Below are 18,645 nucleotides of genomic sequence, written 5' to 3'. Positions count from 1 at the left end.
AAGACTGTTACATTTCTACCTTTTGCCGGTTCTGATGAAGGGTCGCAGACCTGAAACGTTAACTCTCTTTCTCTCTCCACAGATGCTGCCACACTTGCTGAGTATTTCCAGCACTTTCTGTTCTCATGCTAAATGATTGTCAGTATTTACAGTAGAGGAAGAGGTCAGCATGACAGACATCTCAGGGAAACTAATATTGAATCATGGACAGGGACTCAACAAAATTAATGTAAGCAAAATAACTGTAATGAAGAAATTAATGGCACTAAAGAGAGAGATTCCCGGGAACAGATGGTTTCCATCCCAGAATTTAAAAGGAAGGAACATTGCAGATTCCCTAACTCAAATCTTCCGAAGTTCTCTCGATTTGGAAACTGTTCCTTTAGATTGGAAAATTGTGCATGTCGCTCTGCTTTTTAAGGTGAGAGAGGGAAACCAAGGAATTATAGACCAATGGTCTAACATCTAATAGTCAGAAATTACTCCTCTATAATTAAGGATAGAGTGACTGAACACCTTGAAAATTATCTGATCAGAGGGAGCCAGCATGGATTTGTAAAGTGTAGGTCATGTCTGATGAATCTGATTGAATTTTAGGGAATGTCTATCGATATTATTTATATGGGCTAGCTAAAGTTGAAACTCATGAAATTGAAGGCAAATTATTGACCTGGTTATGAAATTGAGCAACAGGAGTCAGAGAGTAGGGATAATGGGGGGGCGTTGGGGGGTACGCTAATTGGCAGGATGTGACTTGTGGTGTCCTGCAAGGATCTGTGTTGGGGCCTCAACGATTCACTGTATTTATTAACGATTTGGATAATGGGATAAAAAGCCTGATATCCAAGTCTGCTGATGAAACAAAGATAAGCAGCATTGTAAGCACTGTAGATGGAAGTGTAAAATTACAAAAATTCTTGAAGTGAATGGGCAACTGAATTTCAATGTAGGCAAATGTGATATCATCAGCTTTACCTAAAAATGTTAGAACAGGATATTTTCCAAATGGTGAAAAACTAGAAACAGTGGAGGTCCAAAGAGACTAGGGTATGTAGGTACATTGATCATTAAAATGTCTTAAACAGGTACAGAAAATAATCAAAAAGGCTAATGGAATTCTAGCCTTTATATCCAGAGGACTAGAATACAAAGTGGGTAGAAGTCATACTTCAGCTATACAAAGCCCTGGTTAGACCACATCTGGAGCACTGTGAACAGGTCTGGGCACCATACCTTAGGAGGGACATACTGGCCTTGGGGAGAATGCAGTGTAGATTTACTGGAATGATATCTGAACTCCAAGGGTTACATTACGAGGAGAGATTATATAAACTCGGGTTGTATTCCCTGGAATTTATAAGATTAAGGGGTAATTTGATCAAAGTTTTCAAGATATTAAGGGGAATAGATAAGGTAGATAGAAAGAAACTATTTTCACTAGTTGGGGAGTAAAGAACTGAGGACATAATCAAAAAATTAGAGCCAGATCTTTCAGGAGTGAAATTAAGAAACACTTCTACACACAAAGAAGGGTAAAAGTTTGGATCTATTTGGCATATGGCAATTGGTGCGAGATCAATTAATTCTAAATCTGAGATAGATTTTTGTTAATCAATGGGTGGCACAGTGGTTAGCACCGCAGCCTCACAGCTCCAGGGACCCGGGTTCAATTCTGGGTACTGCCTGTGTGGAGTTTGCAAGTTCTCCCTGTGTCTGCGTGGGTTTTCTCCGGGTGCTCCGGTTTCCTCCCACAAGCCAAAAGACTTGCAGGTTGATAGGCGAATTGGCCATTATAAAAATTGTCATAGTGCAGGTAGGTGGTAGGGAAATATAGGGACAGGTGGGGATGTTTGGTAGGAATATGGGATTAGTGTAGGATTAGTACTAGAAAAGATCGGATGTCCACCAAAGCTACTAAGTATCATCACCTCATTCCATGACAATATGAAAGGCACAATTCAACATGGTGGCTCCTCATCAGAGCCCTTTCCTATCCTGAGTGGTGTGAAACAGGGCTGTGTTCTCGCACCCACACTTTTTGGGATTTTCTTCTCCCTGCTGCTTTCACATGCGTTCAAATCCTCTGAAGAAGGAATTTTCCTCCACACAAGATCAGGGGGCAGGTTGTTCAACCTTGCCCGTCTAAGAGCGAAGTCCAAAGTACGGAAAGTCCTCATCAGAGAACTCCTCTTTGCTGACGATGCTGCTTTAACATCTCACACTGAAGAATGCCTGCAGAGTCTCATCGACAGGTCTGCGTCTGCCTGCAATGAATTTGGCCTAACCATCAGCCTCAAGAAAACGAACATCATGGGGCAGGATGTCAGAAATGCTCCATCCATCAATATTGGTGACCACGCTCTGGAAGTGGTTCAAGAGTTCACCTACCTAGGCTCAACTATCACCAGTAACCTGTCTCTAGATGCAGAAACCAACAAGCACATGGGTAAGGCTTCCACTGCTATGTTCAGACTGGCCAAGAGAGTGTGGGAAAATGGCGCACTGACACGGAACACAAAAGTCCGAGTGTATCAGGCCTGTGTCCTCAGTACCTTGCTCTACGGCAGCGAGGCCTGGACAACGTATGCCAGCCAAGAGCGACGTCTCAATTCATTCCATCTTCGCTGCCTTCGGAGAATACTTGGCATCAGGTGGCAGGACTATATCTCCAACACAGAAGTCCTTGAAGCGGCCAACATCCCCAGCTTATACACACTACTGAGTCAGCGGCGCTTGAGATGGCTTGGCCATGTGAGCCGCATGGAAGATGGCAGGATCCCCAAAGACACATTGTACAGCGAGCTCGCCACTGGTATCAGACCCACCGGCCGTCCATGTCTCCGTTATAAAGACGTCTGCAAACGCGACATGAAATCGTGTGACATTGATCACAAGTCGTGGGAGTCAGTTGCCAGCATTCGCCAGAGCTGGCGGGCAGCCATAAAGACAGGGCTAAATTGTGGCGAGTCGAAGAGACTTAGTAGTTGGCAGGAAAAAAGACAGAGGCGCAAGGGGAGAGCCAACTGTGCAACAGCCCCAACAAACAAATTTCTCTGCAGCACCTGTGGAAGAGCCTGTCACTCCAGAATTGGCCTTTATAGCCACTCCAGGCGCTGCTTCACAAACCACTGACCACCTCCAGGCGCGTATCCATTGTCTCTCGAGATAAGGAGGCCCAAAAGAAAAAGAAAGTATAAATGGGTGGTTGATGTTCGGCACAGACTCGGTGGGCCGAAGGGCCTGTTTCAGTGCTGTATCTCTAATCTATTAAGGGACATGGGACAAAGGTGGGTATATGGAGTTAGGTTGCAGATCAGCCATATCTCACTGAAATGGCAGAACAGGCTCAAGGGGCTGAATGGCCTCCTGTTGTTGCTATGTTCTTCAGTAACATCGGTCCAGTTAGCCCAGATAAAAAAAGGACTGCTCCTATTATGTTGATTGAGTTCATCAATGCCTCCCAGTCACTCATCTGCAATCTCCTTATAAAGTCACTTGTGTTCACTGAAGTGTGGGGGCTTGCAGTCCTCTACTGGGCATGAAAAAGTAACAGAATCTCCCCCCCTACTCCGCCAACAGCAGGCACTTTCTGTAACATCACACACAAATCTGGGCTCCTCCCAAAAGGTGGCTTTTATTGAACAACCAAAAATAAGTTGCAAATTACAAAGGCATCAGCAAGGTGCTTCATTCAATATACACAACAATTTCACCCTATCACAAAATTACTAAGCTCCAACTAACTCTTTCTTAGATGCTAGTGCAGACAGGATTAGGACAGACTCAGTCACTCTGGGAGACAGCTTGCCTTATTGAACACAGCCATGTGCTTGGTGGGTAGGGAGAGATAAAATAAATGTGTCAGACACCTACCTACTGACACAAACCTGTCCTGGGCTATATGGTTGCCATGTTACAGTAATAGCCAAGCCTAGCAGCAGCTACAGGTTGTATTATAATTCTGAAAGGGGTCCAGTTGAGTTTGAAACACCAACTCACTTGCTTTCGAAGCTGGCAGTGGCTGAGTTAAGCTCCATTAAATGCAAGGAAGCAGAGAGTACTGTGTCCCTGAGAGCAAGCACAAGTCCTCAACACTCCCATTCTGGAGTGGGGTACAGTGACCTCCCCTTTTCAGCAAACAAAGGGAATTCAGCCTGACTTTCAAATTAGTTTACTGGATAGAAAAGGGTCAGAGGAAAAGTGAGGAGAGACAATTGGGCAGGAAATACTGTTAGCTTAATGACTTTTATATGAAACTCAAGCAGATACAACTCGGTGCCTTCAGGACACTCCTTCCTTACTTTTCAGGGAGCAGTGTATGTGGCCCACAGCAAATACGGTTTTGAAAGGAGAGGAACTGAATTTTTTTGTATGTCTGAAGTCACACCCTCTTCTGGTTTTAGAACCAGGAAAGATGCAGGCCAGCAAAAGCAGCCAGAAGGCCCAGCAGGAAGGGATTTGCATTCCCTCTGGGCGTCCCGTCATTCTTGGAGTTGCAAAGGTCCCGGTTACAGCAGGTGAAAGCGATCGCCTCTTCCAGAATGAACTCCGCGCGCAAGGCCTTGGAGTTGCACAACCGTTCAAACGAGCAGCGGCGCACAAGCGTGTTGGATGCTGAAAGCACAAGGGAATAGATCAGTGAATTTCAAAATTAACTGGCCACCAAGCACAGAACAGGGGAAAGGAGCAGCCCTGGGGCACAGGGGAGATGGGGCACTGGGAGCATCCTTGAGGGCACAGAGGGCAGGCTCAGTGGAGATGGCACAGTGAGCGGCCTTGGCAAGCAGCACAGAGGCTGGGCTCCAGGAACTGGTAAACCTGGAGGCAGGGCTCAGAGGGTATTGGAAAGAAAGCACAGAGGCTGGGTTTGGGGAGGCGGAGGGGGAATAGGGAGAAGCAGCATGGAGGATGGGTTCGTGGGGGGTGTGGAAGAGAGGGGTCACAGAGGCTGGGTGTGGTGGAGTGAGAGAGATGGGTCACTTGGTAGGGCTGGAGGGGCACGAAGGCCAGGTTTTGGGTGGGGGAGAAAGGGGCCACAGTGGCCAGGTTTGGGGGGAGGGGGTGGAAGAGAGGATAACTTGAAGCAAGGTTTGGGGGGGTGGGTGAGAAGAGAGAGTGGCATAATGGGAGGCCAGGTTTGCGGTTAGGAGAGTAGACAGAAGCCTGGCTAGGTGGGGGGAGGAAGGGAGAGGGGGAGGAAGGGAGAGGGGGAAGAAAGCAGAGAGGCTGGCTTTGGCATGGGGTGGGGAAAGGCAATCATGGAGACTGGGTTCGGCTGGAAGGGGTGGGGTGGGATAAGGGTAGACCGGGTGGAGAACTGGAAATCAGGCTCGGAGTGGCATGGAGTAACTGCTGTGCAACCATGGCCGCAGGCACAGTCTCACCACTTTCCGGGTTTTCGGATTGGTACTTCATCTGATTCCTAAAGAATTCTGCACCCTCCGTATCTTTCACACTAATTTTATCCAAGTTAATATTAGCATGGCTGAAATCCTCTTCTATTACTGCCCTATTGTTTCTGCACTTGTCAGCAACCTGCCTACATATTTGTTCTTCCGACTGTTTGGGGGTCTGTAGTACACTCCCAGAAGTGTTTGCCTGTTCTTTTGTTCCTCAAACTAGACATCTTAAACCCTAACATACAGCTTTTCCTGTGGAACTATATGGAATGTGTATTGCTGAAAATAGAGACTGTCGAAGCTTTTTGTCTTGCACTCATCAGGTCAATCTGAAAGAATAACCAGTGTAAGGGAAAACAACAACTTACACTGTATGAGAAGAGAGCGCTGATTGGTTGGCAAGTGAACTCTGATTGATCGAGGTGTTGCCATGGAGAATGCACCAGTTTACGGTGACTGACAGTTAACTGCCAAACTTTGTTTAAAATTTAATCCAGGCAGCTTGACTCTGATTGGTCAAGGCATTGCCCTGAGGAATGAACCAGCGAATGGGTGTCACTTATTTTGTTCAGCTGAAACAGGCGCAATGTTTGTACATGTTCTTTCTGTCTGCAAAGAACAGGACCCTGTGTATTAATATATGTAGCTTCCAGTACGCACAAATGGACCACACTGCGAGCCATACTGACAATCTTAAATTGGTTGGTAGCGTAATTCTTAGCACACTGTGTATTAGTTAGCAAATGTTGTCCAATTGCAGAATTACATCTAATGTTGGACACTGTGTTTTGAGTTTTGCAAGCACGGGCTGGTTGGGTACGCCCCATACCTTGCCCATGCCGAACAGCAGAAGGGACATGTTGTTTGGTATGTTTCGCCAGTCTTTGGGATGTATGGCCAAAAGGTACACTGTGTTGCATGGTTTGCCACAAGCAACAGGTATTTCATACTAATAGCACAGCCTGGGCTTCAAAAGGAATGCCATTCTAAGGGAGGTGATATGCTGCTGAACCTGGCAACTTTCTGTGAAGCTCTACAAAACTTTTCATGATGACTGAAATGGTGCCCCTTCGAAAATACAAAGCAGAGGCACGAAGCACACCAAACAAGAGACTGGATGGAGCCCTCAAATACATACTTATTAAGGTGACATTCATGCAGATGTCCTGTGCTGTGGAACACTCCTTCGTGGGGCACTGTGAGTCTTCCTCAGTTTTGCATTCATAGCACTGCAAAGCAGACCCTAGGGAGGAGCCAGAGAGAGAAATACATGGCATCAGTTTCACTGTGGGAGCTTTTTTTGTTAAGAGATACAGCACTGAAACAGGCCCTTCGGCCCACCGAGTCTGTGCCGACCAACAATTACCCATTTATACTAACTCTGCAGTAATCCCATATTCCCGACCACCTACCTACACGAGGGGCAATTTACAATGGCCAATTTACCTACCACCTGCAAGTCTTTGGCTGTGGGAGGAAACTGGAGCACCCGGCGAAAACCCACGCGGTCACAGGGAGAACTTGCAAACTCCACACAGGCAGTACCCAGAATTGAACCCAGGTCCCTGGAGCTGTGAGGCAGCGGTGCTAACCACTGCGCTGCCCTAAGCTTAACTTGACAGGTCCAGAGTGAGGCAAATTCACTGCTTTTAGCTTAAAGTCAGTGCCATCATTACCTGAAGAACTTCAGGATGTTTGGTGGGTGGGGAAGAGAATTCCACACAACTCTGTCCACAAGGATGGGTCCATTCTCTCCAGCTATACACCCCCCCCACCCTTAGGGAGAGGGTTCGTACCCCCTAGATATGCAGAGCCACCCCCAGGGAGAGGGTCCGTACCTTCTCGATATTTAGAGCCACCCCCAGGGAGAGGGTCCGTACCCTCTCGATATAGAGTCCTTCCCCGAGGGAGAGGGTTCGTCCTACCCGGATATAGAACCCTGTCAATTCTAAAATTTTACCTGTTGCATTTCATGCCATAAACTCTGAGACCAAACCTACTCACCGACTGAGCAGAGAGACAGGAAGAGAAGACTCTTCAGTAAAACTTGGTCCATGGTTCTGTCACTCACTCCTTTCACAGCTGAACAAGAGACAGACGCAATTAGTCAGCGTGTGATACGTCTGTGGTCTGTCTTACAGACTGGGAGTGACTCAGTACTCACTGCCCCCCTCACAACTGATGTCACGCACTGGACTGACGAGGTGTGATCATGAGCCTAAACCTACTGCTCTCCAGTCATCACAATAAACCCTGTCCTCCTATTTTCTGCTGCAAACGCTTTCTGTCCCAATCCATCTAATCAATCATACAATGCTATGGCACAGAGGGAGGCTATTCAGCCTATTACGCCTATGCTGGCTCTTGGAAAGAGCTATCCAATTTCTCCCACTCTCCACTTTGCTCTTTTTCCATAACCCTGTGAACTTTTGCTTAAGTATCTATCCAATTCCCTTTTGAAAGTTACTATTGAACCCGTGTCTACCACACTTTCAGGTAGTACTTTCCAGATCATCATAACTTGCTGTAAACATTCTTCCCTCAAGTCGTTCTTTTGCCATTCTCCATAAATCTGTGCCCTTCTGCCACTGAAAACAGTTTCTCCTTATTTACTCAATCAAAATCAATACAATTTTGTCAAATCTACACTAACCTTCTCTGCTGGAAAGAGAACAATCCCAGTTCCTTTAGTCTCTCTGTGTAATTGAAGATGCTCATGCCCGGTACCATTCAAGTATTTCTTCTGCACCCTCTCTAAGGACTTGACATCCTTCCTAAAGTGTGGGCCCAAACTCAGCACAATATTCAAGCTGGAGCCTGATCAGTGTTTTATAGAGGTTTAACATAACTTCCTTTTGTATTCTCTGCCTCCATTTATAAAGAGGAGGATCCTGTATGCCTTTTTAACAAACTTCTCAACTCGTCTTGCCATCTTCCAGGTTTTGTTGTTCCTGCACCCCCTTTAAAATCGTACCAATTAGTTTATATTCTGATGAATGGTCACTGACCTGAAACGTTAACTCTGCTTCTCTCTCCACAGATGCTGCCAGACCCGCTGAGTATTTCCAGCATTTCTTGTTTTTATTCCTCGTTCTTCCTACCAAAATACATCACTTCACATTACCCTACATTAAATTTCATCTGCCACATGTACGCCCATTCCACCAGCCTCTCTATGCCCCCCAAAGTCTGTTACTGTCGTCACTATGTATTACATTTCCAAGTTTTGTATCATCTGCAAATTTGAAATTCTGTCCTGTACATCCAAGTCCAGGTCATCAATATATATCAAAAAGTGGTCCCAGCACTGACTCCTGGGGGCATCACTGCACATATCCCTCCAGTCTGAGAAACCAGTCTCTGATTTCTGTCCCTTAACCAATGTCATATCCATGGGCTTCCATTTTGCAAACAAGTATTTTGGTACTTTGTCAAACACCTTTTGTAAGTCCGCGTACACATCAACCACATTACCCTCGTCAACCCTCCATTACTTCATCAAAGAACTCAATCAGGTCAGGTCAAACACAATTTGTCTTTAACAAATCCATGTTGGCTTTCACTTATTAACCCATAGTTTCTAAGTACCATTAAATTATGTCACAGATTAATCTCTGACACGTTCCTGGAAATTGGACTGATTGTCCGGCAGTTGTCATGTTTATCCCCCTACCTTATTTTTGAACGGTGCGATTTAAAAAAAATTCATTCATGGGATGTGGGCGTCGCTGGCCAGACCAGCATTTATTGCCCATCCCTAATTGTCCTCGAGAAGGTGGTGGTGAGCTGCCTTCTTGAACCGCTGCAGTCCTTGTGGTGTAGATACACCCACAGTGCTGTTAGGAAGGGAGTTCCAGGATTTTGGCCCAGTGACAGTGAAGGAACTGAGATATAGTTCCAAATCAGGATGGTGTCTGGCTTGGAGGGGAACTTGCAAGTGGTGATGCATCTGCTGCTCTTGTCCTTCCAGGTGGTAGAGGTTGCAGGTTTGGAAGGTGCTAAGGAGGCTTGGTGTGTTGCTGCAGTGCATCTTGTAGATGGTACACACTGCTGCCACTGTGTGTCCGTGGTGTAGGGAGTGAATGTTTAAGGGCTGCAGTCAAGCAGGCTGCTTTGTCCTGGATGGTGTCGAGCTTCTTGAGTGTTGTTGGAGCTGCACTCATCCAGGCAAGTGGAGAGTATTCCATCACACTCCTGACTTGTGCCTTGTAGATGGTGGACAGGCTTTGGGGAGTCAGGAGGTGAGTTACTCGCCTCAGGATTCCCAGCCTCTGACCTGCTCTTGTAGCCACGGTATTTATATGGCTATTCCAGTTCAGTTTCTGGTCAATGGTAACCTCCAGGATGTTGATAGTGGGGGATTCAGCGATGGTAATGCCATTGAACATCAAAGGAGATGGTTAGATTCTCTCTTGTTGGAAATGATCATTGCCTGGCACACGTGTGGTGCAAATGTTACTTGCCACTTATCAGCCCAAGCCTGGATGTGGTCTAGGTCTTGCTGCATATGGACAAGGACTGCTTCAGTATCTGAGTCATCTCGAATAGTGAACATTGTGCAATCATCAGCGAACATCTCCACTTCTGACATTATGATGGAGGGAAGGACACTAATGCTGAAGGAAGCAGGTGAATATGGTTGGGCCTTGGAGACTACTCTGACGAACTCCTGCAGCGATGTCCTGGAGCTCAGATGATTGACCTCCAACAACCACAACCATCTTCCTTTGTACTAGGTATGACTCCAACCAGTGGAGAGTTCCCCCCAGCCCACCAACCCGTTTTCCATTGACTTCAATTTTTCTAGGGCTCCTTGATGCCATACTCGGTCAAATGCTGCCTTGATGTCAAGGGCAGTCACTCTCACCTCATCTCTCGAATTCTGCTCTTTGGTCCTTGTTTGAACCAAGGCTGTAATGAGGTCAGGAGATGAGTGGCCCTGGCGGAACCCAAACTGAGCGTCAGTGAGCAGGTTGTCGCTGAGTAATTACAGCTTAATAGGTGTTACTGATGGTGCTATCACTTTACTGATGATTGAGAGTAGACTGATGGGCTGGTAATTGGCCAGTTGGATTTGTCCTAATTTTTTTGTGGGCGGGACATACTGGGGCAATTTTCCACATTGTCAGGTAGATGCCAGTGTTGTAGCTATACTGGAACAGCTTGGATAAGGGCACAGCTAATTCCAGAGCACAGGTTTTCAGTAATATAGCCGGAACATTGTCAGGGCCCGTAGCCTTTGCTATATACAGTGCCTTCAGCCATTTCTTGTTATCACGTGGAGTGAACTGAATGGCTGAACACTGGAATCTATGCTGGGAACCTCAGAAGGAGGCCAAGATGGGTCATCTACTCGGGACTTCTGGCTGAAGATGTGTGAAACCATCTTCTAAACCCCTCTCCCCTGTCTCCTCCACCCTCACCTATAACAATAAATGCGAGGTGCTCATGGACTTCTTTGTCACTAACATTTAGACCTTCTGATCAGCTGCCTTTGCCGTTTCCCTCCCTTCTAGTAGCTCAATGAACCAAACTTCCTCGAAAGATTCCCCCGCCCTAGCCCTGAACTCATATCTTTCTCTAGTCTCAGAATAAAGGGCCATTTAAAACTGAGATGAGGAGGAATTTCTTCACTCAGAGGGTAGTGAATCTTTGGAATTCTTTACCCTAGAGGGCTGTGGAAGCTCAATTATTGAGCATGTTCAAGACAGAAATCGATAGCTATCTGGATACTAATGATATTAAGGGAAATGGGGATAGCGTGGGAAAGTGACATTGAGGTAGATGATCAGCCATGATCATATTGAACGGTGTGGCAGGCTTGATGGGCTGAATGGCCTACTCCAGCTCCTATGGTCTCTCCTATCTCCCATCATGCCCTCTCCAAGCTCATCTTGTTCAGGAGACCTATTTCCTGCTCCCTCCACCCTATTCCCACAAAACTACTAACTACCTAACTTCCCCTCCTGGTCCCCAAGTTAGCTGATATTGTTAATGGTTCTCTCTCTTCAGGTACTCTCTCCCTCACCTTCAAACCTAACCTCATCACCCCTTCCTCAAAAAGCCAACCCTTGACCCCAGTGACCTTGCAAACTACCGTCCCATCTCCATCCTCCCTTTCCTCTCCAAAGTTCTTGAACATGTTGCCTCTCAAATCTGAGCCCATCTTTCCCGGAACTCTATGTCTGAATCCCTCCAATCAGGTTTCTGATCCTGCCACTGTACCGGAACGGTTCTTATCAAAGTAACAAATGACATCCTATGTGACTGTGATAAAGGTCAACTTTCCCTCTTCGACCTTCTTGACCTGTCTGTAGCCTTTGACACAGTTGACCACACCATCCTCCTCCAGCAACCTCTGCATTGTCCAGCTGGCTGGGATTTCACTCACCTGGTTCCATTCTTATCTAATTGTAACCACAGAATCATCATCTTATCATCCTGCTCTGGCACCATTACCTCTGGAACCCATGGATCTATCTTTGACCCCATCCAACTTCTCATCTACATGCCGCTCCTTGGCTACATTATTCGAAAGCACAGTGTTAGTTTTCACATGTACGCTGACAACACACAGCTCTACCTCACCACCACCTCCCTCCACTCCTCCACCGTTGCTAAGTTATCATTCTGCTTGTCCAACAATCAGTACTGGATGAGAAGAAACTTCCTTCAATTAAACATTGAGAAGACCAAAGCCATTGTCTTCGGATCCCTGCTACAAACTCTGTTCCCTCGCAACTGATACCATTACTTTCCCCAACAACTCTCTGCGGCTGAACCAAACTGTTTGCAACCGTGGTGTCACATTTGACCCCAAGATGAGGTTCCAACCACACATCTGTGCCATCACTAAGGCCGCCTATTACTACCTCGTAGCGTTGCCCGACTTCACATATGCCTCGGGTCCTCTGCCACTGAAACCCTCATTCATGCCTTTGTTACCTCTAGACTTGACTATTCCAACATACTCCTGGCTGTTCTTCCACATTATATGGTCCATAGACTTGAGGTCATCCAAAACTCTGCTGCTCATGTCCCTACTAACACCAAGTCACCCATTCACCCATCACCTCATGCTCGCTGACCGACAATGGCTCCTAGTCAAGCAAAACTTCGATTTTAAAATTCTCATCCTTGTTTTCAAGACCTTTCATGGCCTCACCCTTCCCGATCTCTGTAATGTCCAGCCCACAATGTTCTGAGGTATCTGTGCTCCTCTAATTCTGATCTCTTGTGCATTCCCAATTTTAATCACTCCAGCATTGGTGGCCAAGCCTTCAGCTACCTTGGTCCTCAACTCTGCAATTCCCTTCCTAAACCTCTCCAGGTCTAGACCTGTCTTTCCTCCTCTAAGCTGCTCCTTAAAACGTACCTCATTGACCAAGCTTTTGGCCATTTTCCCTAATAGCGCCTCAAGAATATCGTGACATTCCCCACTCACCCCGGCCCCTCTGTCCCACTGAACACTCTCACTCACACTCACCCCGGCCCCTCTGTCCCCCTGAACACTCTCACTCACCCTCACCCCGGCCCCTCTGTCGCACCGACACTCACTCACACTCCCTCCGGCCCCTCTGGCGCACTGCACACTCTCACTCACCCTCCCTCCGGCCCCTCTGGCGCACTGAACACTCTCACTGACCCTCTCCCGGCCCCTCTGTTGCACTGAACACACTCACTCACCCTCACTCCGGCCCCTCTGTCCCAGTGAACTCATTCACTCACACTCACCCCGGCACCTCTAACCACGAAACACCCTCACTCCGGCCCCTCTGTCCCAGTGAACTCATTCACTCACACTCACCCCGGCGCATCTGTCCCACGAAACACCCTCACTCCGGCCCCTCTGTCGCACTGAACACTCTCACTCACCCTCACTCCAGCCCCTCTGTCGCACTGAACACTGTCATTCACCCTCACTCCAGCCCCTCTGTCGCTCTGAACACACTCACTCACCCTCACTCCGGACCCTCTGTGGCACTGAACACACTCACTTCCCCTCAGTCCGGCCCCACTGTTGCACTGAACACACTCACTCACCCTCATTCCGGCCCCTCTGTCGCACTGAACACAATCACTCACCTTCACTGCGGCCCCTCTGTCGCACTGAACACTCTCACTCACCCTCACTCTGGCCCCTCTGTCGCACTGAACACAATCACTCACCCTCACTCCGGTCCCCCTGTCGCACTGAACACACTCACTCACCCTCACTCCGGCCCCTCTGTCCCAGTGAACTCACTCACTCACACTCACCCCGGCCCCTCTGTCCCACGAAACAACCTCACTCCGGCCCCTCTGTCGCACTGAACACTCTCACTCACCCTCACTCCAGCCCCTCTGTCGCACTGAACACTCTCACTCACCCTCACTCCAGCCCCTCTGTCGCACTGAACACACTCACTCACCCTCACTCCGGCCCCTCTGTTGCACTGAACACACTCACTCACCCTCACTCCGGCCCCTCTGTCGCACTGAACACACTCACTCACCCTCACTCCGGCCCCTCTGTCCCAGTAAACAACCTCACGCCGGCCCCTCTGTCGCACTGAACACTCTCACTCACCCTCACTCCGGCCCCTCTGTCGCACTGAACACACTCACTCACCCTCACTCCGGCCCCTCTGTCCCAGTGAACTCACTCACACTCACCCCGGCCCCTCTGTCCCACGAAACAACCTCACTCCGGCACCTCTGTCGCACTGAACACTCTCACTCACCCTCACTCCAGCCCCTCTGTCGCACTGAACACTCTCACTCACCCTCACTCCAGCCCCTCTGTCGCACTGAACACACTCACTCACCCTCACTCCGGCCCCTCTGTTGCACTGAACACTCTCACTCACCCTCACTCCGGCCCCTCTGTCGCACTGAACACTCTCACTCACCCTCACTCCGGCCCCTCTGTCCCATGAAACAACCTCACTCCGGCCCCTCTGTCGCACTGAACACTGTCACTCACCCTCACTCCGGCCCCTCTGTCCCAATGAACACACTCACTCACCCTCACTCCGGCCCCTCTGTCGCACTGAACACTCACCCTCATTCCGGCCCCTCTGTCGCACTGAACACTCTCACTCACCCTCACTCTGGCCCCTCTGTCGCACTGAACACAATCACTCACCCTCACTCCGGCCCCTCTGTCGCACTGAACACACTCACTCACCCTCACTCCGGCCCCTCTGTCCCAGTGAACTCACTCACTCACACTCACCCCGGCCCCTCTGTCCCACGAAACAACCTCACTCCGGCCCCTCTGTCGCACTGAACACTCTCACTCACCCTCACTCCTGCCCCTCTGTCGCACTGAACACTCTCATTCACCCTCACTCCAGCCCCTCTGTCGCACTGAACACATTCACTCACCCTCACTCCGGCCCCTCTGTTGCACTGAAAACACTCACTCACCCTCACTCCAGCACCTCTGTCGCGCTGAACACACTCACTCACTCACCCTCACTCCAGCACCTCTGTCGCACTGAACACACTCACTCACTCACCCTCACTCCGGCCCCTCTGTCGCACTGAACACACTCACGCACCCTCACTCCGGCCCCTCTGTCGCACTGAACACTCTCACTCACCCTCACTCCGGCCCCTCTGTCCCATGAAACAACCTCACTCCGGCCCCTCTGTCGCACTGAACACTCTCACTCACCCTCACTCCGGCCCCTCTGTCCCAATGAACACACTCACTCACCCTCACTCCGGCCCCTCTGTCGCACTGAACACTCACCCTCATTCCGGCCCCTCTGTCGCACTGAACACAATCACTCACCTTCACTGCGGCCCCTCTGTCGCACTGAACACTCTCACTCACCCTCACTCTGGCCCCTCTGTCGCACTGAACACAATCACTCACCCTCACTCCGGCCCCTCTGTCGCACTGAACACACTCACTCACCCTCACTCCGGCCCCTCTGTCCCAGTGAACTCACTCACTCACACTCACCCCGGCCCCTCTGTCCCACGAAACAACCTCACTCCGGCCCCTCTGTCGCACTGAACACTCTCACTCACCCTCACTCCAGCCCCTCTGTCGCACTGAACACTCTCACTCACCCTCACTCCAGCCCCTCTGTCGCACTGAACACACTTACTCACCCTCACTCCGGCCCCTCTGTTGCACTGAACACACTCACTCACCCTCACTCCAGCCCCTCTGTCGCACTGAACACACTCACTCACCCTCACTCCGGCCCCTCTGTCGTACTGACCACACTCACGCACCCTCACTCCGGCCCCTCTGTCGCACTGAACACTCTCACTCACCCTCACTCCGGCCCCTCTGTCGCACTGAACACACTCACTCACCCTCACTCCGGCCCCTCTGTCCCAGTAAACTCACTCACTCACACTCACCCCGGCCCCTCTGTCCCACGAAACAACCTCACTGCGGCCCCTCTATCGCACTGAACACTCTCACTCACCCTCACTCCGGCCCCTCTGTCCCAGTGAACTCACTCACTCACACTCACCCCGGCCCCTCTGTCCCACGAAACAACCTCACTCCGGCACCTCTGTCGCACTGAACACTCTCACTCACCCTCACTCCAGCCCCTCTGTCGCACTGAACACTCTCACTCACCCTCACTCCAGCCCCTCTGTCGCACTGAACACACTCACTCACCCTCACTCCAGCCCCTCTGTCGCACTGAACACACTCACTCACTCACCCTCACTCCGGCCCCTCTGTCGCACTGAACACACTCACGCACCCTCACTCCGGCCCCTCTGTCGCACTGAACACTCTCACTCACCCTCACTCCGGCCCCTCTGTCGCACTGAACACACTCAATCACCCTCACTCCGGCCCCTCTGTCCCAGTGAACTCACTCACTCACACTCACCCCGGCCCCTCTGTCCCACGAAACAACCTCACTCCGGCCCCTCTGTCGCACTGAACACTCTCACTCACCTTCACTCCGGCCCCTCTGTTGCACTGAACACACTCACTCACCATCACTCCAGCCCCTCTGTCGCACTGAACACACTCACTCACCCTCACTCCAGCCCTTCTGTCGCACTGACACTCACTCACCCTCCCTCCGGCCCCTCTGTCGCACTGAACAGTCTCACTCACCCTCACTCACTCTGGCCCCTCCGTCGCACTGAACATGTTGGCTCACCCTCACTCCGGCCCCTCTGTTGCACTGAACACTCGCACTCACCCTCACTCCGGCCCCTCTGTCCCAGTGAACAGACTCACTCACCCTCAGTCCGGCCCCTCTGTTGCACTGAACACTCGCACTCACCCCGGCCCCTCTGTCCCTGTGAACAGACTCACTCACCCTCACTCCAGCCCCTCTGTCCCAATGAAAACACTCACTGACCCTCACTCCGGCCCGTCTGTCGCACTGAACACTCTCACTCAATGACCCTCACTCCGGCCCCTCTGTCCCAATGAACACACTCACTGACCCTCACTCCAGCCCCTCTGTCCCAATGAACACACTCACTCACCCTCACTCCGGCCCCTTTGTTGCACCGACACTCACTCACACTCCCTCGGGCTCCTCTGTCGCACTGAACACAATCACACCCTCACTCCGGCCCCTCTGTTGCACCGACACTCACTCACCCTCCCTCCGGCTCCTCTGTCGCACTGAACACACTCACTCACCCTCACTCCGTCCCTTATGTCGCACTGACACTCACTCACCCTCACCCCGGCCCCACTGTCGCACTGAACACACTTACTCACCCTCACTCCGGCTCCTCTGTCGTACTGACACTCACTCCGGCCCCTCTGTTGCACTGAACACACTCACTCACCCTCACTCCGGCCCTTCTGTCCCACTGACACTCACTCCGGCCGCTCTGTCGCACTGAACACACTCACTCACCCTCACTCCGGCCCCTCTGTCGAGTGAACACACTCACTCACCCTCAATCCGGCCCCTCTGTCGCACTGAACACTCTCACTTACCCTCACTCCGGCCCCTCTGTCCCACCGAACACTCTCACTCACCCTCACTCCGGCCCCTCTTTCCCACCGAACAGACTCACTCACCCTCACTCCGGCCCCTCTTTCCCACCGAGCAGACTCACTCACCCTCACTCCGGCCCCTCTGTCGCAGTGAACACTCTCACTTACCCTCACTCCGGCCCCTCTCTCCCACCGAACACTCTCACACACCCTCACTCCGGACCCTCTGTCGCACTGAACACTCTCACTCACCTCGGCCCCTCTGTCCCACCGAACACTCTCACTGACCCTCACTCCGGCCCATCTATCCCACCGAACACTCTCACTCACCCTCACTCCGGCCCCTCTGTCGCACTGAACACTCTCACTCACCCTCACTCCGGCCCCTCTGTCCCAGCGAACACTCTAACTCACCCTCACTCCGGCTCCTCTGTCGTACTCACACTCACTCACCCTCACTCCGGCCCCTCTGTCCCAGCGAACACTCTAACTCACCCTCACTCCGGCCCCTCTGTCGCACTGAACACTCTCACTCACCCTCACTCCGGCCCCTCTGTCCCAGCGAACACTCTCAATCACCCTCACTCCGGCCCCTCTGTCCCACCGAACACTCTCACTCACCCTCACTCCGGCCCCTCTGTCGCACTGAACACTCTCACTCACCCTCACTCCGGCCCCTCTGTCCCAGCGAACACTCTAAATCACCCTCACTCCGGCCCCTCTGTCCCACCGAACACTCTCACTCACCCTCACTCCGGCCCCTCTGTCGCACTGAACACTCTCACTCACCCTCACTCCGGCCCCTCTGTCCCACCGAACACTCTCACTCACCCTCACTCCGGCCCCTCTGTCGCACTGAACACTCTCACTCACCCTCACTCCGGCCCCTCTGTCCCACCGAACACTCTCACTCACCCTCACTCCGCCCCCTCTGTTGCACTGAACAAACTCACTCACCCTCACTCCGGCCCCTCTGTCGGACTGAACAGCGTACCTCGCTGACTCCGGCCCCTCTGTCGCTCTGAACACACTCACTCACCCTCACTCCGGCCCCTCTGTCGCACTGACACTCACTCCGGCCCCTCTGTCGCACTGAACAGACTCACTCACCCTCAATCCGGCCCCTCTGTCGCACTGAACACTCTCACTCACCCTCACTCCGGCCCCTCTGTCGCACCGAACAGACTCACTCACCCTAACTCCGGCCCCTCTGTCGCACCGAACACTCTCACTCACCCTCACTCCGGCCCCTCTTTCCCACCGAACAGACTCACTCACCCTCACTCCGGCCCCTCTGTCGCACTGAACATTCTC

The 18,645-nt window shown here is 51.0% G+C and overlaps 1 protein-coding gene across 2 annotated transcripts in view; it reads right to left on the bottom strand.

Annotated features, from left to right (window-relative positions):
• Positions 1-3,615: 3,615 nt before the first annotated feature.
• Positions 3,616-18,645, bottom strand: part of LOC137377252 (CD59 glycoprotein-like) — a 76,043-nt gene continuing 61,013 nt past the window's right edge. The window contains exons 2-5 of one of the 2 annotated variants that reach the window (XM_068046796.1): positions 8,408-8,496; positions 7,404-7,481; positions 6,538-6,642; positions 3,616-4,614 (exon numbers count right to left, since the gene is read on the bottom strand). In XM_068046796.1, the coding sequence (XP_067902897.1) occupies positions 4,400-4,614; positions 6,538-6,642; positions 7,404-7,481; positions 8,408-8,471 (462 nt within the window). In that variant the 5' untranslated portion in view covers positions 8,472-8,496 and the 3' untranslated portion in view covers positions 3,616-4,399. The remainder of the gene's footprint in view (positions 4,615-6,537; positions 6,643-7,403; positions 7,482-8,407; positions 8,497-18,645) is intronic. The other variant, XM_068046797.1, reaches the window with a different exon arrangement.

Source organism: Heterodontus francisci, chromosome 14 (genome assembly GCF_036365525.1).
Source record: "Heterodontus francisci isolate sHetFra1 chromosome 14, sHetFra1.hap1, whole genome shotgun sequence".
Taxonomy (NCBI): domain Eukaryota; kingdom Metazoa; phylum Chordata; class Chondrichthyes; order Heterodontiformes; family Heterodontidae; genus Heterodontus; species Heterodontus francisci.
This window is presented reverse-complemented; position numbering and strand designations above follow the sequence as displayed.